This window comes from Osmerus eperlanus, chromosome 17, assembly GCF_963692335.1.
Source record: "Osmerus eperlanus chromosome 17, fOsmEpe2.1, whole genome shotgun sequence".
NCBI lineage: Eukaryota > Metazoa > Chordata > Actinopteri > Osmeriformes > Osmeridae > Osmerus > Osmerus eperlanus.
Window position 1 is genome coordinate 13,750,506 of NC_085034.1, and position 23,509 is coordinate 13,774,014.

General features: G+C 41.4%; 1 protein-coding gene across 3 annotated transcripts in view; it reads left to right on the forward strand.

Annotated features, from left to right (window-relative positions):
- Positions 1–23,509, forward strand: part of sult4a1 (sulfotransferase family 4A, member 1) — a 191,850-nt gene that overhangs the window by 38,190 nt on the left and 130,151 nt on the right. For all 3 annotated transcript variants that reach the window (XR_009932532.1, XM_062482881.1, XM_062482882.1), the window contains exon 2: positions 14,555–14,685. Coding sequence is in view for 2 of the 3 variants with exons in the window: in XM_062482881.1 (XP_062338865.1) it covers positions 14,555–14,685 (131 nt within the window). In the remaining variant the exon portion in view is untranslated. The remainder of the gene's footprint in view (positions 1–14,554; positions 14,686–23,509) is intronic.

The following is a 23,509-nucleotide window of genomic DNA, read 5'->3' on the forward strand; positions in this document are numbered from 1 at the left end:
ATTTAAAAAAACACAGGGGAAGCCAAAGTGCTTTTACATTGAGACATAAAATAAAGAAATATAAAAACACAAACAAACAAGCTCACTGCAAGTGCTTTTTAGAGAATGACGGAAAATTTAAGGTAAGTTAAAGGCAAGGGAGTAAAAGTGCGTTTTTAGAAGAGATTTAAAAACAGGAAGCGAGGAGGCCTGTCTGACATTTAAAGGCAGCTCATTCCAAAGCTTGGGTGCAGCAGCGGCAAATGCTCTGTCACCTCTGAGCTTCAGCCTTATTTTAGGAACTGTCAGCAACATCTGGTCGGCTGATCTTAGGGATCGAGATGGGCAGTAAGGCTGAAGCAGATTGGATAAATATGGTTGAGCAAGTCCCGTCCTACCACGCTCTTGTGTGAGATGGTCCAAAGGAGAACGTTCTACTCAGGGGCGGAGCAAGGGTTGTGTCTCAGGGGGGGCGGAAACTGATTGGGGGCCCCAAATCCGTATTTAGCCAAATCCGTATTGTAATAATTATAAATCCGTGCACTTGAGTGTTGTGTTATTTTAATGAAATGAAACATAACATGATAGGACTAGGTTGTCATCAAACAAATGTTGATGATTCGTCAACATTGTCAACAGTAATAATAATTAGTAAATATAGCTGCAAGCAGCGATGCGGGTTCCTCCGCAAAATGGCAAAATATTATAAACATGTACACTGTAGAAGATCGAGACTTGGACAACAAGAGAGCAAAACTACTTCATGTTTGGCCAACAATAATAGGCTGAACGGGGATTTGAACTCATGAGCATAAGGTTACTAGTCAGTCTCTCTAGCCTCTCTGCTACACACCAACTGCTGAGATTTTATTATTAGTAAGGGCTGAGTATTAACTTTTTATAGGATACTGAAACTCTTCTTGAGTTGATCTCTTTCCAGACTCTTAATCAATGCACAACAAACAATAGTCATGTGGGCAACGGGGCTAGGGCAGCGTTCATATTCAGCTCCTTGCGAGAATAGCCTGTGACAGTACAGCAGCCGAATCTCTGGTCCCATTAAACTACACAACATGCACAATCAGGGTGACCAACAAGATTATATTAACTAACAAACAATAACATTACAAACATCTAACTGAACGAACACAACAACTGAAATCCCTTGCACAGCTGTTGTAACCAACTATTTTCCACAAGTCTTTGCGTTTTTTGATATGCCGCACTGCATGCTGGGTACCCAAGGGTGCTGACGCTGATTATCTAGCTGTGCTCCGACTGCGTGATATGAGTATTAGTTTTTGGTCAGCTTTGGGACAAAGGTTAAGAAACGGTTGACATTTCAAGGCGAAATTGCGCATGGTATTTCAGAATGATGTCTGCCTGTTTAACTAAACAAGTAATCAAAATTATGACAGGCCAATAGACTGTGCCTGGATACGAACCTGTGACCTTGCACTTTGTAGGACACCGTTTCAACCCATTGAGCTACCCTCAAGGCTGAGCACACATGGTCAGTTACTGTAAAAAAAAAGGAAGCCGTTTCTCCTGAAGCACGGATTGTTCGATTTGGCCAAAGTTTAAACAGCTGTAATTCAATGATCTTTTGACATATCAAGGTGAAATTGTGCATGGTACTTCAGAACGATATCATCCTGTTTAACTAAACAGATATTTAAATTTAAGACAGGATCAAACCTTTGTGACTGGATTCAAACCTACGACCTTATACTTTGCAGGTCACCGTCCCAGCCCATTGAGCTATTCTCAGTGTTAAATATTGTCATGTTCAGTTACTGTATGAAAAAGTAAGCTGTTTCTCCTGTGGTAAGCGTTGTTAGATTCAGCCAAGGTTGAAACAGCTCTAATTCAATCATATTTTGACATATCAAGGTGAAACTTTGCATGGTACTTCAGAGGCATGTCACCTTAAAGCTTATTAGGTTTGAACCAAACTTCAAAAATACATTTGATTTAGTGACACAAACATATTGAGGCAATGTGGACATTTACATAAATACACCCATTTCAGACATTTTGTACTTGATTCAATTGCCTTAAGTAACGTTTTTAAATACGTCAATGATACATATCTGTACCAAATTTCAAGTCAATTTCACCTTTGGTTCAAGAGAAGAGGAATTTTGAAGGTTTTCCCAAATTATCACAGTACAGGAAAATCCATCATGGCGGACCTTATGGGTCCTTGAGGCTTTTTTGTTCCTCATGAAAAATGAGGCATGCACACCAAGTTTCAGAAGAATTGGAGCAATGGGGTGGAAATTCCATCACTTTGAAAATCGGACATTTGGGCGTGGCCTGTGGCGCCCCCTATGGTCCGATGTGGCCCATATTTGGTGTGGGGGTACCCACTTGGATGTAGTATCAATGTGCCAAATTAGAAAATTTATGACAAGGGAATTTTTGAGATATTGGGGCGCAAGGAGAAGAAAAATAATAATAAGAATACCAACAATAACAATAGGTTCCCTCCTACCGGAGGAACCTAAATATAGCTGCAAGCAGCGATGCGGGTTCCTCCGCAAAATGGCAAAATATTATAAACATGTACACTGCAGAAGATCGAGAGTTGGACAACAAGGGAGCAAAACTACTTCATGTTTGGCCAACAACCGGGCTGAATGGGGATTTGAACTCATGAGCATAAGGTTACAAGTCAGTCTCTCTATCCTCTCTGCTACACACCAACTGTTGAGATTGTAAGAATAGAAAGGGCAGAGTATTAGCTTTGGTCAGCTTTTGGACAAAGGTTAAGAAACGGTTGACATTTCAAGGTGAAATTGCATGAAATTGTGCATCGTATTTCAGAATGATGTCATCCTGTTGAACTAAACAGATAATCAAAATTATGACAGGCCAAAAGACTATGGCTGGATTCCAACCTACAACCTTATACTTTACAGGTCACCATCCCAGCCCTATTCTCAGTGTTGAATATTGTCATGTTCAGTTACTGTATAAAAAAGTAAGCTGTTTCTCCTGTGGTAAGTGTTGTTAGATTCAGCCTAAGTTGAAACTGCTTGTACATTTCCTATAAAAACGGGATGACTGGGTTGCTGCTGTAAAGAATAACTTTCTCATCGTTTTTTTTAACAGGTTGTTTGGAGTGCCATAACTTGTCATGGAAGGGAATTTTAAATCATGCCTAGCATCAGTGGGAATGTGTCCTGGCTTAGGTTACTGAAATGAATTTGTGCAACAGGCAAGGGATCCACCTGAACAATCAATTGACTTCATTAGAGAAAACCATTAGAGTTATCTCTACCATGCGTAGACTACAAGTAGCTAGCTACTGTGGTGAACCTGGCTTGTTTTGCAGTGGTTTACACAGTCTCGCTAAACAGATGATCAGAGTGTTGTGATGGGCTCAAATAAACACGCATTGCTATGTTTTTACAACCGGAGGATTGATCGGAAGACTAGAAACCGTTTTGCCAGAATAAAAAATTAAAAACTATGCTTCTGACTGGTTTTGAACCTACAACCATTTGCTTACCAGCCAATTGAGCCATTCCCAGACATGGATTACACAAAACTGGATAATAAAAAAAGCTGTTTCTCCAATGGCGAGCATTGTCAGATTTGGTCGAAGTTCAAACATCTGTAATTCAGTCATATTTCGACATATCAAAGTGAAACTTTGCATGGTACTTCAGGGGCATCTCACCTTAAAGCCTATTAAGTTTGAACCATCCTTCAAAAATACATTTGATTTAGTGACACAAACATATTGAGGCAATGTGTACATTTACATAAATACACCCATTTCAGCCATTTTGTACTTGATTCAATTGCCTTAAGTAACGTTTTTAAATACGTCAATGATACATATCTGTACCAAATTTCAAGTCAATTTCACCTTTGGTTCAAGAGAAGAGGAATTTTGAAGGTTTTCCCAAATTTTCACAGTACAGGAAAATCCATCATGGCGGACCTTATGGGTCCTTGAGGCTTTTTTGTTCCTCATGAAAAATGAGGCATGCACACCAAGTTTCAGAAGAATTGGAGCAATGGGGTGGAAATGCCATCACTTTGAAAATCGGACTTTTGGGCGTGGCCTGTGGCGCCCCCTATGGTCCGATGTGGCCCATATTTGGTGTGGGGGTACCCACTTGGATGTAGTATCAATGTGCCAAATTAGAAAATTTATGACAAGGGACTTTTTGAGATATTGGGGCGCAAGGAGAAGAAAAATAATAAGAAGAATAAGAATACCAACAATAACAATAGGTTCCCTCCTACCGGAGGAACCTAATAATAAGAATACCAACAATAACAATAGGTTCCTTCCTACCGGAGGAACCTAATAATAAAGTCCCCCCAGTTCACAATAGGCCTAAATATCACAAATGTTAAGAATAAGAAAAAATCTGTGTAATCTTGTTTAATTGATATAAAGACCGTATCGTACAAAGACAGTCGACCCGCATTGACAAGTAAGCTTTTTCGGTGGTGTAGCTGGTTAAAGCGATGTTCGACGACGTACTGTTAAGGCGAGTCTGGATATCCGAGTTCGCGCCCCAGTGCAGGACACCACGGAAGATATTCCTTAAATTTTATTGTGAGAAAATGACACAATTCTAACGGCCTACAGATGTATCACAACATTTTATGTGTGAGCACTAATATCAGATCAAAATGAACACATGTAGCCTTAATTAAAATATTAAATAACGTAGAGCAGTCTACCGTAGGAGACAACCACTACGCCTCATTCAGCCAGTTTAAACGGCTGCTAGCTGACGCTGTTCATTTTCAATGCGCCGATAGTTCGGCTCTTTGGGCCGGCACAATCCGGAAGAAACCACCAAAGCTTCACAAGGCATCGTTCGCCCATCCCTATTATTTACCATACATGTCTATGGACGGGTGGTTCGGCACATAGATATATATAAAGACTAGGGGTGTGTCTATTACCGAACACTTTACGAAGTACACTGCAATACAGTGCACTGCTACATCTGTAGTGGACTCCGTCGCTGATGAGTGCTGTCTCAAATGGAACACTTTAACCACTTGGCAGAAGTGACAAATCTGCTTGCAGCACCCGCGAATCAAAGGCGGAAGTGACTGACTCAAATCTGCTCGCGAGTCATTTCGTCCGCCATTATTTTAGAAATGAAATGAAAAGCTGCCGAAAGGGCTCCTCCTCTTCCGCTACATACACTGAAAGAAAAAGTCTGTTGGATTTACATAAAAATAATATGGACATCGGTTGCACATATTAAAGTTATGTTAACACAAAATGCTATATTCATGTTCTATACATTAACCTGTTTACGCTCCTGTTTCGCCCGCGAGACAAAAATGCTGCCTCCCCCTTCCTCAGTTACGACGCACTAAATTCTAACAAATATATTTTTTAGACGCTACACATGTTATACATCGTTGGAAAGCTACGATTCTTGTGCTTCCATTGAAATAAACCAATTCAAGATCAAGTCACAATAGCAAGCAAAGTCAACGTCTTTTTCCGGTGAACATTCCTTCAACAATGCCAAAGAAAAAAGTTGTACTCACCCTAAGTTGTTCAAATAGGTCCAGGTGTGCAAATCATGCCATCAAAACTTGATCTGCGTAAGTCCCAAGGGTTCAAAGTATCTAACCATGTAAAGTAATTCGTCCAAATACAATGTTTTACGTTCATGAATAGCCATTATCCTTTGTTTCATTATGCAAGTTAGCCGACGGAAGAAACAACTTGTTCACATAAAAGTGTTATTTTGTCCGGTTTATCAACGGAGTATTTACAAAATGAAGGTCTCAAAATGTCCGTTGAACCCTCCCCTTTTGATTGACACCTTGTTCGACCCAATAGGAGCTTCCATGCCCCGTTGACAGCCCTCTAAAGCCAACTAGGTCTGTGCGTCCTGCCCCCCCCCCGCCCCCCCCCCCCCACACTCGTTCTAAACAAATTTCTCGAACTGGCTTCGACTGGCTCTGAAATTAGCTCGTTAGCCTTGTAGCTGACAGCTAGCTGAAAATGCCAATACCTCATTTGTATGCGTCTGTGGAGCCTTCAAAATAACAGTCGATTGCGCAATATGGTTGACAGAATCAGTGTTCTTTGTGCGCCAATCCTTGGAATCAGATAAAGCACTCCAATGTGTTCATGCTTCAGTTTTTGTGTTTCAGTATTACTAATTAGGGATTTAGCTATTATATATGATATTTCTAAGTACCAGAGATGGGCCAGAGATAACAATTATGAAAAATAATACCTTTTTATTTGACCTTGACCTTGGTTACAAAGGGTCATTTTGGAGTCTCCAAAAGACCCTTTTAGAAAATTCCTGGATGTATTCTTATAAAAACATGTGTCAAATATGAATATATTGTGGTATTATGTTTGACTTTTGATTTGAATTGGGTAAGGCTTCAACCTGTGGTCCAATTTAGTCTTCCAGATAATACCTACCACCTCTAGGCCTCTTCAGGCCTCTGTTTTCAAAACAAAATCTAGGCGGAAATAGAAATTTTCACTTTCCTTGTGTTCAAGCTTCTATTACTCAACACTAGAAGGACTGACAGGGGTCCTGACAACAGGGGACATAACTTCAGAGTGTCAGCTTTCAAAAGAGATCATTTACATGCATGTACTCCAAATGGTTCAAGAACAGCTTCCAATTTACTTTGGGTATGCTGTTTAGGCGTTTTCAGGCAAATTTAACAGGAACATGAAAAGGTTAAATTATTATTTGTTAAACCAACATGACTTTTTTATATTCATTTTAAATATTTATGTTATGTTAAGTATATTATATTATCATTTGCTAAACTAACTATGATTTCTTTATGTTAAATTAATGCTTTTCTTTAATGTTTAGGATATTCAATTATCATCAGTTATACCAACATAACTTTTTTATGTTAAGTTGACCTAACTTTCACAGGTTAATCGGACACTATTGAGTTTGGTATACTTTATATGTTTAAATTACTTACTGATTTGTAATTTAACCCCCCCCCCCCCCCATTTTACCTACATTTACCTAAATTTTAAAAAGCACATGTGGCTATAGACCAACATCTTCACTTATTAATTCAAGACAGTGCTAAACATCTATAGCTACTAAAATACTACTTGCTGTGTACCACCTGGGTCATCTAATATGTACAGTAAATCACATCACATTGACAACTCAGTGGAAAAATTAAGTCCAATTTATTAAAACACTGTAAATGGCTACAAGATGTAATGGTGTGGTGATACACACTGAGGTACACAACATCTTTGAGGTAGTAAAAAAACGGGGTTGAAAATATGCTGTGTGTATGGATGTAAGTAAATGTATGTGTGTAAAATGTATGTATGCATGCTTTATGTATACGTAGGTATGTAAAAGATCCAAAATGTGTGCAAGTACACAAACAGGCTCGTTTCCAATGATCAGTGTTCACAAATCACCCCCAAACAATAGGGGAGAAATTCTATTTCAGTTCCATAAAATAACAGAAAAAAAAATCCTTCCAACCCAAAAGAGGTCAAACAACTGGAAGAGGTAGATGAAACATGTAAGCAATCAAGCTGGATAGTCATTTCTGAACAAATACTGAACATTACTTATGTGTCTGTGTGTGTATGCATGTAAGTAAATGTATGTATGTATGTATGTGTTTGCGTGTGTAAGTATGCAAGTAAAATGTATGCATATGTAGATCTGTAAATGATCCAAAATGTGTGCAAGTACACAAACAATAGTAATGGCTCGTTTCTAATGGTCAGCGTTCACAGTAAAGAAAATCACCCCCAAACAATAGGGGGGAAATTCTATTTCATTTCCATAAAATAACAAAAAACAATCCTTCCACACACTCACCCCAAAAGAGGTCAAACAACTGGAGGAGGTAGATGAAATAGTTTTACAAGCAATCAAGCTGGATAGCCATTTTTCTGAACAAATACTGAACGTTACTTATGTGTCTGTGTGTATGCATGTATGTGTTTGCGTGTATATGTATGCAAGTAAAATGTATGTAAATGATCCAAAATGTGTGCAAGTACACAAACAATAGTAATGGCTCGTTTCTAATGATCAGCGTTCACAGTAAAGAAAATCATGCGTGTATACAAGTACAGAAATTCTATTTCAGCTCCATAAAATAACAGAAAAAAATCCTTCCACCCCAAAAGAGGTCAAACAACTGGAAGAGGTAGATGAAAAATGTAGTCTTACAAGCAATCAAGCTGGACAGCCATTTTTCTGAACAAATACTGTTACTGAACGTTACTTATGAAACAGAGGGAAAAGGATTCACCGGAGTCAGAGTCAACAGTTCACTGATGAAGTCTGTTTTTAAGGACTTGGGCCTTCTTGGAGTGTGTTACCTTCAAGCTCCATGACCACCTTTTGAAGCACTTCGAAGGTGTATTTCAGTGTACGAGGGTAGTTCAGGTTCAATGCGTAGATAAGGCCGAACAACATGGCAACAGCTAAAGCAATGTTTTCCATCTCCTGCAAAACAACCTGGCCCTCGAGGACGATTCCAATGTCGTCTGATTTATCACTGGCATCCCTTCGTTTGAAGACGTATATTCCTATAGTGGTCTCCTCAAGGGATTCTTGGATGAGGGACTCATCTGCTGCCTGTAGACACAAAATGAAACAAACTGAGATTACACTACATGCCATGTGTGTATAGTGAAGTAAAAATAAAACAAATATGCTCACTAATTTGTCTGTTATTGCTTAATATGAAATGGCTTGTGTGATGAATCAGGAACTTCCTCTTCCACACACTCCTCTTCCTGGCTATCAGGAAATTAATCGTCTAAAGGTGGAGATGCTACTGCAGTTGTTCTCGCAATACCTGGTAAAAAATCTGCTAATGTGTGAGGTGTGTCGGCGACTCTTATGAGACTTAAAGGTTCCATAAATACTGGTTTGAAAACTACAGCCAACAAACATGCATCAGACATTTTCATTTCTCTTCAGATGTGTATTGATGAGTGAAAAACTCCCTTTCATTAGCTAAACTTTTGCATGCACATAAGTGACAGTTTAATAAAGACAGCTCTCTTTGTTTCTGATGATCTTGTGTGGAATGCACTCTACTTTGATGTATGATTAAAGCATTCCATGTCTTAAATGTACAAGGACATTTAGTATATGTACATGGATAACGCTGGGTGCATCCAAAATGTGTGTGTTTGAGTTTGTAATGGTTAAGTAGTTCAGACCTACTTGAAACAGATACCGAACACACTTTACACTGCCACATTTACTAGAGAAAGAGAGACATACAAATGGAAGGTCAGCTCATTGTTCAGTAATTGTTGAAAAACATGTATAGAAAAAAACTGCCATTTTAGAAAATTTAATTATATATTATGTATTATAAATCAATTATTGTGTGTTATACTGAGAGACTAAATATTAGAAACTCTTCTCAAATAGTTAACAAAAAATTAACATTAGAACCTTAAAGTAGGAATTACAGCAATTATCTTACACTATTTTTTAAATATCATCATCACCATCAGGCAGAGAAAGTAATTAACTCTTGTTTAAACACATCCAGTAAAACAAGAAAAGCAAGTGAATAATACTCACCACTACTACAGAGCCTTTGGAACAGCACTCAAAGCATAAGTCAAATGGCCTTGGCTGGAGGATAACTACACAGTGAAAATAAATATATGTGGGGGGAAAAATCACAAAGTCAGGTCGGATCTCTGTGGGTGTGTATCAACTCAGGACAGAAGAATTGTAACAACTGTAAAAGAGCTGTACTTGATAATAAACTAAAACCTAGCAATAATCATATTAATAGCGGTACTGTTAGATATTACGAAATATGAAAGGAGGCTTCCACATGCTTGGGTTTTACACAGCTGACTTGTATAATCTAGCGACATCGCTTGAGTTTCGCATTGCTGAATTTCAAATATTAAAACTTTGATATTGCTGAGTTGGTGGTTTCCCCCCATTTTGTTGCCGCAGCCACGTTTCAACAAAGCCAATGTCAGAGTGGAGTTAGGCTTGAAATAGTTGGTTTGAAGCACCAATTTGAAAAGACAAGTGGACCCGTTTTATGAATTTTCAAATACAAACCAGCTGCCGTGCACACATTACGTTAATAGGCATAAAAACGGATACAAAAACGGAAACCCGAACGGGGTTTGGACACTCAGTTTCCGGTCTTTTTGCCAGCATTTTCTTTTGCTATCGCCAGCAAAGTGTAAGTAGTATTATTTTAGGCATACCAAACAATCTACGTGTAAAATTTCATGAACATATATGGACGTTTACATGTCTAAATAATATAGGAAAGTTACTTTGGCCGAAAGACCACTCGGCGACACTCGGGCGACGATTGGGCGACGATCTTTACTCTGACAAGTGTGTCTGTGTTGTCATCGTACTGCTACTATGGGTTAGCATATGAGTGTATTTCAATGCTAGCTTAACACTACTTTGTCTTGCCAATGAAAATACACGATCATGTGTGACGTGATCTGTGGTCGAGGGAAGGAAGGGATGGGGGCTAGCAATCTTTGAGAAGAGTTCAACAAAACATCCAGCAGGTGGTGGTATACAGTCAAATTGAGATTTTATTGCATAGTTTGGAGATGTTGAAGCGTGATCTTATTGTGGAGGACATAACTACGTCCCCGGATATGTTGACAGCATTGATGGTCAGTTTGGTGACCCTGGATCAAGTTAATATCCCCAGAAAAACAGCAGCGGCCAGTGTTTAGAAGTGCGGTCGGGTTTGGACAAGGGTAGCGCACGGCTAATTTACCGGCGCCAGAGTCTTTTGACCAGCTCTAGTAAAGGCTAAGCTAACTCTAAATTTTTAAACAATATTTAGCTCGAAAGGTAAGAAGTTAAAGCTTAACGTGAAATCAATAAATCAGCAGAAAACGTGATACGATTATTTTTATCAATATTTGAAGTGGCATTTTATCAGAATGTTAGCTAAAAACCGGTCTGGATTGGACACAGTGACGCTACATCTGCGACGCCACAATTAGCTAGCACAACCAGTAACTAGCTTAGCTAGCTAGATGACAGAAAACCTTAGCATTGACTGACATTGACTTTTACTTGATATTACATGCAAATAAAAGATTAAACGTTTTTAAACATTGCATGTAATCACTCTACCTCTAGCTCTGGCTCATATGTGATAAGTATTAATTACCTTCGATGTGTGGATAGCAGCCAAAGTCGATTTAAAGTCCTTCCAACCGAGGGAGAAAATGGCGTAGCCTGAACGTTTTTCTGTCCTCGAGAAAGCAATCGATTGATTTTCTGTAGCATAATCAGTGAATGACAGAACACGTTAGCATTGACTGACTGGCTTTTACTCGATATTACAAGCAAATACAAAACTGAACTTTTTTAAACATTGCGTGTAATCACTCTACCTCTAGCTCGTATTTCATAAGTTTTAATTACCTGATGTGTGCAGCCAAAGTCCATCGAAAATTCTTCCAACTGAGAGAAAAAATGGCAGCGCGTGCAAGCTTGTCTGTTCTCGACCAACCGTTTTCCTGTCCTCCAGCCCGCCCCCTATGGCGGGCTTTTCCATTTCTGGCTGATTAAACATAACTTTTTTGTTTCTTCTTCAAATGACTGAAACATATAGATTTTTAATTCCTCAATATTGAATGACTTTAAAAGAATTAATTATGTTTCTGAAAGAAATATAAATAAATTATGTAGTATATATGAAATGCATATTTGTAAATTGAACAACCATCGATCTTCCATTTTTTCAGTGTAGCCAAGATGGCGCCCGTTTAGGGCGAGTAGTGTCCATCGTTGTACACTGCATCTTTTGACCGTTTGCAGTGCGCCATCCGGGTTCAGTGCCCTGAATTCTGCTGGCTCTGTCAGTGTAAGCGCCCTTAGCACTGAAAGTCAGTGCTCGAAGTGCACAAGTGCTCGGTAGTAGACACAGCCTAGATGTCCCGTCCGCGTTGCCGGACAATGGAGTCGAACGTCTATGTACTTTTTAAATGACCATAACTTGTTCAATTTTCAACCGATTTTTAAACGGTTTGGTTTGTTATCAACGTCAGAGATGTCGTTATGCCACTGCAGTCAGCTCAGTTAGCAATCACGATAGTTTGTTTGCTAAGCTGTAGTGCTAACGTTACCCACCTAAGGCGATCCCTGTTTGCTTCGACAACAGAAGTGGAAACAACTAATCTAATCATTTCAAATGATATCTAGTCAATCTGTTGAAAACAGTGTTATGTAGACACAATAGAGTTATTTGTTCGTCTCCACCTTCGTTGTTTCAGTGAGTGCTGTTGGCCGTGTTGCGTCTTTGCAGCTTCACTCGTTGTAAACCAACCAATCAGCGCGCAGCTCATCTATATATTCATGAGCATGCCATAAAAGGAGAAAACCTTGTGTTTTTTCCCAGGAAAATGTCACTGGATGTATCAGAGGCATAGAACAGCACCCGGGCCATTTTCAGCCCAACCAATGTTACATACCCTATTCTGAGACCTTAACCCTTGTGTTATCTTCGGGTCATTCTGACACATCAGTCATTGTGACCCACCGTCGTATTGCGACAAATTTACTGCATACAAAAACAAAGTGAAGCATTTTCTTTTAACCGTTTGGCTGTCTCAGACCCCCAACATTGCAAAGGTTAAAATAAAAAATGTTTTATTTGTTTTTGTATTGGGTAAAATTGGGTAAACACAACGATGGTTTGTTATGAACCTTTGGGTCATGTGACCCGAAGGCAACACAAGGGTTAAGGAACAGTGTGAAATACCCCCAAAACCCAGTCAATTGCCCCTTTAAGTCAATGCAGCCAGAGGAGGACGGAGGCTAGCCGTCCTCCGGATGTACGATGGTTGTGTCAAAGACAGTGCTGTTGAGTTACCGAAGACCTTCAGTTCAATATTGTGTATTTTTATACATTTATCTGTGACATATTACTATATTTAGGATCGTTTTATCTAAAACGTGTAACTTTTTAAAATGTTCACAATTTATAATTTTAAGAAATTTCACTGAGGAGGATGATTTGGCTGATGAGTTTATGGGAGACAGGTGTGGAGAGCGAGGCAGTGTGAGTGAGGAATCGGGGCCGGAGACCATGGCCACCCACCCCAGGGAAAAACAGAAACAACATCCCTAGGGGGCAGAGGTATATTTTAAATTTACCTTTTGCATAAAGCTTCCCCATGTGTGACTAATGTAAGATTGACTGAGATAGACAGTCGTGCAATGCATTCGTGGAAAAAAAAAAGTGGGCGAAGCAGCGACACTTGACAGCGGAAGATCAACATATTTACCCCTGCTGAAAACCTATCTGTTGGAGTAATACAATACTGAAACAGTTATATAACTAAGTAATTTGTATGCGTTTTTAAAGCCTTTTAATTGAACCCCAAGGCTACTTTCATTTATCAACAACTCGACACAGATGGCGAGCATCAGTGCAATGATTTATGTTGTCATCTACTCACTCGTTTAATAAAAGGGCTTAAATTTGTCTGCAGTTAAATTAACAAACTTCATTCCTGTTTTATAAGTTATGATTGACATACTAACAGATCATTGACATAACAACAAAACTCTTACCTCAGGCTTAGCCAGGGGAGTTAATTTCCAAATGCAAATTAAGTCAGTATTAATATTTATACAACAGACAAGCTTAATTAGACTATTAGACTAGACTAATCCTGGGGCTATTGTGTTTTCCAGTCAGGCTTCCAAAATGCCTGAGGTGGGAAAATATTTTATATGTACTTCATGTTAGAGGGTGTTCAGAAAATGCATTTATTTTTTATTTCTTATTACAAATAAAAAATTACCAGAGCCCGAGTATGACCCGTACATTGTTTTATTTCTATCATGCATGTACTCCAAGATAAACAAGTCTATTAGATTTCCATTGTCACTGGTCTTCCCAGCAGTGATACGTTTGTTAATAGCAGTGGCTATTAATAATTATTTATGTATAATTAGCATCCGCCATTGTAGCAACCTTCCAATAAACAAATACACTACAACGCGTCTTTGTTAATGGGTGAAACAAAGTGACATTAGCCAATGAAATCAAAGATGCTAATCAAATTCAACCCCCACCACGCCCCCAAAACACGACTTGAAAACATGCCTTACTTTGCTGACAAATTAGTATTCAGTGATCCTAAAACTGTGGTTTAATATATTGAGAGACTTCTTCAAATATTTAACTTTACTACTTTGACAAAAATGGCAACATAGCCAACAGACCTTTTTGTGTCACAATTTATAAATATTTGAGTTCCTTATGGTGTGGCAGTCCGGCAAAGAAATGCACTAAACACACTTAACATAAACCTTTTCAGGTAGCTTGCTGGTCATTTATTTTGACGACAGGTCGATTGAAATGTTACACAGTTATTTGCATGACTAGTACTTCTGCATATTTTCTGAACTGGAAAATTTGGTTACTAGGACTCATTTTGTTCCTCTCTGACTTTAATGGTGGAATATCAGACCCATTTGCTAAAAGGCAAAAAAGTTACTGTAATGGAAATAAGTAGTTCCTAATAGTTTCTTCCCCGTATTCCCTCCTCTCTCTCTTTCAGGCACTAGTCTGTTACAGGAGGTAGTCTATTTAGTGAGCCAAGGGGCAGATCCGGATGAGATTGGTCTTATGAATATTGATGAGCAGCTGCCTGTTCTGGAGTACCCCCAACCTGGACTGGACATCATACAGGTAGTGTATAGTGCCTCTAGACCACTAAAGCACTGTCCTACTCATCATTCAGTTATAAACTAAGACTACCAAGCCTAGATATCACATTGAAACAAACAGTGTTGAGTAACTTTTTTTGTTTTTACTATTAAATTATTATCTAATATCTAAATTATTGAAAGGAACTCATTAGAGTACTGTTGTGTTACCAACAATGAGAACCCCTTTGTGATTCGTTGCGCACGTTGGTTATATTTTCCAGGTGATGACCAATGCCTGGTGTTTGCCCAAATAGTAAAATCTTTGTCATATCAGACTAGAGATTCCTTTTTCCTCATACTTTCAGTGTTCTTTAAATGCTATTTGACAAAATCCAAGCAGGCTGTTATATGCCTTATACTCAAATTGGCTTCTGTCTAGCCACTATAGAATAAAGGCCTGATAGATGGAGTGCTGTTGAGATGGGAGTCTTTCCAGCAGGTTTCCTCCTCTCCTCTTGCAAAGGACTTCCGAAGCTCTCCAGAATCAGAATTCGGTTTATTCGCCAAGTAAGTGTTCACAAACAAGGAATTTACTGCGGTGGGCTGGTGCATACAGTTGACATATATTACACATATTGAATCTTAAACTCTTGAGTGAGTGTGCTTATCCTTAAATATAACTATACAAATGTTGAAAAATTAACAACAAATTTCTGGCTGCACCAGGTCACCAGGTTGTCAGACTCATCCCCACAGTGTGTTTATTGTCTGCACCTTCCTGCCACAGTAAATTCCGTGTTTGTGTAACATACATGGCGAATAAACCGAATTCAGATTCTGAGATGAGCCCAATGAGGGTGGTATCAGGGGCGTCGTTAGACCCTTTTTACTGGGGCACGTGCCCCAGTATAAATCTACGGAGACCCAGACATGACATCCCCCCCAAAAATTCCCACAAAATACTAATTTGTGCCCACAAAATGCTATTTTGTATATTAATTTAATTTGCACAAAATAGTATTTTGGGGATAACGACGTAGCCTAACTATACTGCGGGCAGTTCTGCTATACCTGTGTGGGGCACATAGGCTACCCAGAGCAGGCTAAAGGTGCAGTCATGGACAGAGATGATTTTATTGAATTGTATTTTAGGCTGGGAATGAGTTACAAAGACATTCTAAAAAGGCTGGTTTTGCAAGGAATCGTTATTACCGAGAGGCATTTAAACAGAATTTTGAGAGCCCGGAAGCTTTACCGGTGGAGCTACGACTTAGCAATCTGTCAATAGCTGAAGTCATCCTGATAGCTATTGTTAGCTAGAATTATAATCCTTCATGCTGATCCATATTGATATTATATTGTCAAACTGTAAACACTACAACTGCTACAATACTTATGTTTATAACCAGGGGCGTCGTTAGACCCTTTTTACTGCCCCAGTATAAATCTGCTGTGCCCCAGTAAAATCTAAAGTTTGAAAAATTAAATGCAGTATCCCAATCAACGCTTGTAAAATCAAAGCAGTTTAACCCAAAACACAAACCGATGCCCGCAGAATTTCATGTCAGCCCGCTCTTCTGAGCTTGCCAAATAGCCACTGCAGCACACACACAAAAGTCCAGGTGTTGGACTCTGCACACAAGTCAGAATTAAGGTAGGGTAAGAAAACATTACAAAACTAAAGAAAGATTCTAAATGATAGGCCTATTGATCATCGTATTTTGACTAAAACATAAAAACAATATTACATCAAGCTCAAAAAACAGTATTTGCGCTCAAATTATAGGGAAAAAAATGTGCGCGCACGCATTAACTATTGATGTCCCTGCCAAAGCTGATAATAAACTTGTGTCCCGGAACTGTCTTACTATAGTGGGTTAAGCGTGGGGAGTTTCTAGAGCCTAGTAGTGCATTGTGTGCAGAAAGCTTGAAAGAAAAAAACTCTACTGGGGCCTGTGCCCAAGGGTGTAGGATTTGTCTCAGCTTTGGTAAGGAAACTTGTTTGAGAATTTTTATTTATTTATATGTAGGTAATTGGTTCAGGTTTTATGGAGCTGTACTAGGCCTACATCATCTGTACTGGACTTCTGAGCAATGAAATCATATATGATGCATACATTTGGGCATACCAATTTATAGCACCTTTTCACTAGCTACAAGTATAAGTGTGAATGATAAAATTCATGGGTAACATTGTCTAAACATCCCTTAAAAAACTGCAATTTAATGCAATCTTTACCAAAATGGACAATTCAACTTCTCACCTTTACAGAGATTACAGGGATAGGCATATTACTATCCAAGGGATCATATAACGTTAGGCCTAATGTCACTGTGTCCAATCCCGACCGCCGTAAACTCCCATTGTCCAAACCTGAATGGGGTTTGGACACTCAGTTTCAGGTCTTTTTGCCAGCATTTTCTTTTGCGATCGCCAGCAAAGTGTAAGTAGTATTATTTTAGGCATACCAAACAATCTACGTGTCAAATTTCATGAACATATATGGACGTTTACATGTCTAAATAATATATGAAAGTTACTTTGGCCGAAAAACCACTCGGGCGACGCTTGGGCGACGATCTTTACTCTCTCTTATTTCAACGCTAGCTTAACACTACTTTGTCTAGCCAGTGAAAATACACGATCATGTGTGACGTGATCTGTAGTCGAGGGGAGGAAGGGTAGCCTGGTCCTAATGGGGGCTAGCAAACTTTGAGAAGAGTTCAACAAAACATCCAGCAGGTGGTGGTATACAGTCAAATTGAGATTTTATCGCATAGTTTGGAGATGTTGAAGCGTGATATCTTAATGTGGAGGACAACTAGTACTAATGGGCGGAGCTAGTTGAGGCATGGAACTCGGGCAGTGCGCGCCATATCACCCATCGCCGTGTTCTCAGCCCATAGGCTTAGCTTGATAGGCGGCGCTATAAAGTTGCACGCACACACGTCCTCGATTACCCTTGTGTTCTGCGCTGCTGCCATTGCTGGTCGCTCCCCGTTCTCTGTGTTGTGTTGGCCTGTCTGTCGTTCGCGTTTCCCTGTCCGTCTCTTCGGTCCCGGACGCCGTGTGCGTGTTTTGGGGATCTGAACGAAGGTTTCGAGCTGCTTCCCGATGATTCTCCATCCGAGGAGCCCTGCACCGATGGGGTCGGTGGAATTCGGGGCGCCGAGTCAGGCGCAGTTCCCGTTTGGCCTTGTCGGCCAACAAAGGACTGTCCGTTGTACAACATGGGGTTCGGCCACTAGGAGCTGTTTGTTCCTCGAGTGCGGCGAGGCCGTTCCATCCACTCCCCTGCATGCTGCCTGGGGAAGGCTCCGGCGAAGGGCGGCTCCGTTTCCCGTGCTGCTGTTGTGCTGTCCAAAAGGGGGCTCACGTTCAGGAGCCGACCACGAGCACTCGCAGCATATCTGGCATATCCGAGGAGCGACATTTGCAAGTACCATCGTGAATCACGTTCAGGTTTTCTCGGTACACTGACCTGTTGGACAGGCGTCTGATCGAGTGCGGGGTGTAGGGTTGGACGTATCGTGCAAGGACAATGCAATGTGCACGCTTCTCAGTCTACAATAATAGGGGAATTAATGCTTTGCTGCACAAGCCCACATTCGAAGAAGCAGCCAGAGTTCGCTAGGTAGCTGCTAGCCATTGGTAGTGTTACTGTTACTAAGCCGCCCTGTTTGTCACTGCTTGACCGAGCCGAACAGAAGTGCTTGCTGTATTCGCGCCGTTTAAGTTGATTGTTAGAATCGTGTAGCAGATCCAATCTACTCGCTCGCGTTTGATGACGTTCTTTCAATTCCGTGCAGCGGTATTATGAATACAGCGGAAGCACTGGAGTACATCGTCCTAGTGACATTTTAAGTAGCCTAACAATGGAGACGGCAAGCGTTGTCGGTTAATAGCAGTAATAGTTTACTAGGATGCGTCCTGTAAAGGAATGAATACACGATGCTGATCCTGCTGCAATTCCATATACTACTAGTTATGTCTCTTACTTATTAGAGACGCATATAAAGTCCCATGACATGCTGTTTTGGATGCTTTATACAGGCCGTAGCGGTCCCCTAATATTGTAGCCTATCTGCATGTTGTCTTGCGACATCATAAGAGGAACATGTTCAATTGGAGCATTGAGCTGCGTTTTCTCAAGGCAGAGAAGAATACCCTGGCCCGGTTACACCTGTAGATATACCAATGTGTACTGGCAATGCTGAACGTGTGTCTGATGTAATCAATGTGTCAGAAAATGAGTAACGATAATGATGAACCGAGAAGCTTGTGAGACGGTCCGCATGAAGCCAGCTATACTGATTGCAATAGGTATCTGCATGCTGCAGGTAGCCTGCAGGGACGCTTCCCCGATCTGTGCCCTCGTCAAAGGGCAAGTGAACACCGTCAACCCCTGCCTAGCTTCGATATTCTTATACATACCTTGATGCATTCTCCGCGAGCCCTCTGCCTGTAAACATCTGTGCTGTGCCCTTTGCAGGGTGCACCTTTTCGAGTCCCGCAAGCTGCAACCGTTTCCATCAAAGCATTGGTGGCAGGTGTCCAGTTGTACGTTCGGTGTGCGGATCCTTCATCATGCAGCCTTCTGGGGAGCCCGTCTCTCCGTCTTGTAATGAGCGGTGCATGGAAGCAGCGGGCTGAAAGCAGACAAACGTCTTCCTAACACTCCACCTTTACTGCACAAACTACCACTGAGAGGTGCTTCGTGCTAAGTCGACACCCTGCTCGATACAGTGTTTCTCGGGTTCTGCGGTGTAAAGGTACCCCCACTGTGATGGTCCACACTAACTACCTTTTGTCCCCTCTCCTTCATGCGCCAGTACCTGCTGTACCGCCCCGGGCGACACCTGATGAGCCCCTGTTTACCAGTGATGCAGCCGGCAAGGCCACGACCAGATCGTGGCTCACGCAACTCCACTAAGTTCTGTGCGAGTGCTATGGCCTGTCCCCGGAGCCGTATACGGCGTATTCCTTCCGGATCAGGGCGGCTGCTTCTGGTGTCCACGTCCGCGCTGGACGTTGTGGAAGCGCAGAACTCATGAGCGCTTGAGAACAGAGACCGGGACCGTGTTGGGCGATGCTTGCAGCTGGTACACAAGAGGCTTGCATTGAATAACGCTCTGCGACTATCTACTCTAGGCCGAGCAGCTGAGCAGGCGCTCAAGAAGAAGCGGAGCAGGCGCTCAAGAAGAAGCGGAGCAGGCGCTCAAGAAGAAGTCGAGCAGGCGCTCAAGAAGAAGCCGAGCAGGCGCTCTAGAAGAAGCCGAGCAGGCCTCCAAGCTGAGCAGGCCCCCAAGCTGAGCAGGCGCTCAGGAAGCTGAGCAGGCGCTCCAGATGCTGAGCAGGCGCTCAGGAAGCCGAGCAGGCGCTCAGGAAGCCGAGCAGGCGCTCAGGAAACCGAGCAGGCGCTCAGGAAACCGAGCAGGCGCTCAGGAAGCCGTGCAGGCGCTCGAGAAGGCGCTCAAGCTGAGCAGGCCTCCAAGCTGAGCAGGCGCTCAGGAAACCGAGCAGGCGCTCGAGAAGGCGCTCAAGCTGAGCAGGCCTCCAAGCTGAGCAGGCGCTCAGGAAACCGAGCAGGCGCTCGGGAAACCGCCGAGCAGGCGCTCGGGAAGCCGCCGAGCAGGCGCTCTGGAAACCGCCGAGCAGGCGCTCGAGAAGCCGCCGCGCAGGCGCTCGAGAAGCAGCCGAGCAGGCGCTCTAGAAGCAGCCGAGCAGGAGCTCGAGAAGCAGCCGAGCAGGAGCTCGAGAAGCAGCCGAGCAGGAGCTCGAGAAGAAGCCGAGCAGGAGCTCGAGAAGAAGCCGAGCAGGGCGCTCGGGCTGAGCAGGGCGCTCAAGCTGAGCCTGTCTGAGACCTCCGGTGACCAATGTGGTCCGCATGTATCCTGTGGTTGGGTGGCTTCATACATTGCAATGCTAGTATGTCTCTTCGGATCTCCATGCAGCCGTGGTGATCCGCAGACGTCCTCTGATGCGCTACGTCGCCATCAGAATCCAGTGTCTACATGGGGACGTCTGTCCAGATGCCCTGGGAACAGCGGATGCGCCGCTGATTTGTCTCACACATAGTTTTGTTGCTAGTAACAGTGGGATGTCATGTGGTCCTCCTGAGGCTCAGGAGGCGCGACGCTCCGCTCTACACATAGTATAGACTGGCGGAGTGTCTGTGTTTTGGGGATTTAACTTGTTGCTCCCTGCCTCATGTCATGCATGCTGCAGTGAAGGCAGGGAGCGCTTCCCCATGTACATCCATTCCGCCAATGTTAAACCATTTGTCATGTGTATGAATAAATGGTGAAATCAATCACGTGAGTGTCTTGACTGAACTAGTAGACCAGGGGTGTATGGGGTGGCACCGGACACCCCTGACATCTGATTGGCCACCCCGGGTGCCACCCCAAAGTTTAATTCGCTACTGGAAATTTGATGCTGATTGACATCTCATTTGACCTCTTGTTGAAAGAAGCATTTATTTTGCTGCGTTGCATTATTCAAATCGAAGAGAGACGTTTGTTGCGAGATACAGAAGAATAAGAAGAACAGACAGCAGAATAGAGAATATTTCCACAGCTCCACAAGCTCTTTTCGTGATTGAAAAAGGCATAATATTTGAAGTAAGTTTTAAGGTTTGCATTTGGTTTAGGTTTCCTGAACATTTTTTACGAATGTTGATTAGCCTACAGTAGCTGTGTAAGTTAATGTTAGAACTTCGACTCCAATAACAGACAAACTGAGACAGTCAGTAGGCTGTACTCCGATTTTACAGTTTTCTTGAGCTTGTGCGGCTTATATTTCGAAGAAGTTTATAATCCGGTTTTAGAACAAAAACAATTTGGGGGTTCTAAATTTGTTTTTTTTTGTTTTTTTTCTGATTTGCAAGTTAGCTAAACTTATACTATATCTAAAATAATTTTGTAGACATAATAATGGATTCTGCCACTAAATGAGTGACTTCGCTTTATTTCTGGACATACTATCCACAACCAAAGTGTGTTACACAATGCTGTAGATCGCCTATACTCGTGCATTGCTCTTGGTACCCAGAATGCCCTGCGGCAAGCTGAAAAGCTACTAAGTTAAGGGCATTAGTTTAGTTAAATAAGCATTGTTTGGAGTTCTATAGTTGTGTTCGTTCTGTTTTGAAATGTGTAATGCTATGGTCTTCAGATCATTTGAGTGTTCACCCTGATTGGAATGTTGTCTAGTTAGATGGCAAGTAATCAATCGTGAGCCGTGGTCCGCTCAACGTTAACAGGCGCAACGGTAACGCTGTTTCCTTTCAAAGTGCGTCTTATATTCCACAAAGTGCTCATTCTGGGGGGGCCTTATACACAATGCGGCTTATTTTCCGAAAAATAGGGTAATCAGATAGACGAGAGATCGGTTCCCAATTTAGCCTAACATTGTGTTTACATCTGTGTTAGCTAGTAGGTATAATAAATAATACCTGCACTGTGTACTAGCTTGTACACTGACATTCTAAAATTATACATCCAAAGGGTTTCTTATCACACAGATTTAATTTGGTCTTGTTTAGGCCAATTCCAAAACTTTTCTTTGCTATTAGTTAACATAATATATATGACCATAAATATTATACTGTAAATTTGTCATGTTGTTGGTTATTTATTATTTTTTTAAGTTAAAATAAGTTATTTATATTTTTCAAGTCCATTTATACTTGATTTCTGCTACCTGTCAAGTCAAATTGCAGTGTTTTTTGGGGTGTGTAAATGCACTTTGTTTTGTAAATAAACTATGCACTGTGTTATTTCTTTAACACAGAAAGGCTATTATAAGTCCCTGGTGCTTGAGCTTTTTTTCCAAAAAATATTTTGGATGTTCCAGCACTTATAGACCCAGATTATACTGTTTATATTAATGAAAACAGTGACCCAAGACTCTGGACCCCCTGAAGTAGTCTTGGCCACCCCTTGGCCACCCCATGTATAAAACTCTAGTTCCGCCACTGGCCCCAGTAGAGTTTTATGTCTAAGAACGCCTCTGTTCATAACATTTAAAGCTATGCGTTTGTTATGTGTTTTTGGTATTCCGCTTTAGAGTTAAGTTAAAAAAAATGGTTATCAGAAATAGGGCTGTACAAAAAGCCGTCTATCAGCAGTGATTGTTAGAGTGCATGTCGGAGAATAGCACGGACACGCGCTTCACACCACAGTTGAGATTGCGTGTGTGCGTCCTTGAGAACTGTAAGTCGTATAACTTATGTTGTCAGTTCATTTAAGCCTGTTATTGTATTAGTCTATAGTTCTTGCAAATCAAAATTAAGTTAACTGGTGATTTTCGTTGTTTGTATTCTTCCCCTGCTAGCTAAATTGCACATGTCTGTTGATTCGATAGCGATTGCTGCCCTTGCTCACGTTTGTATTTTAGGTGCATTATTATTCTGAAGTAGTTTAAATTAATAAATAGTGGGTTTGTTGTTATTATTTGCTACAGAATGCTTAGCCTATCAAGATCAAATGAAGCAGACAGTGTACATGCTTTCGAGTACCTTAATCGATAGGCTATGGCTACTGACCATTTACAATAAGCTGTTACGTCAAATATTAATTGGCCGCATTTATGCCATTTAGAACATACTTCATGAGTGGAAGGTGTCTTTAAGTAGCCTAACGTCATTGCTTTAGGGTAAATAGGACGAAAATATGTGCAATACTACATTGCACATATAGAGGGGGGGGGGGGGGGTTCGCATAGCATTGCGTTATTTCGCTATGGGTACTTTTATAGTGCGGGCAGGGGCGGATCTAGAAAAATATTCATGGGGTGGCAAGAGGGTGGAAGGAGATTTTGAGGGGTGGCATCCCGTGGCAAATGTTTGTGAGATCAAAAT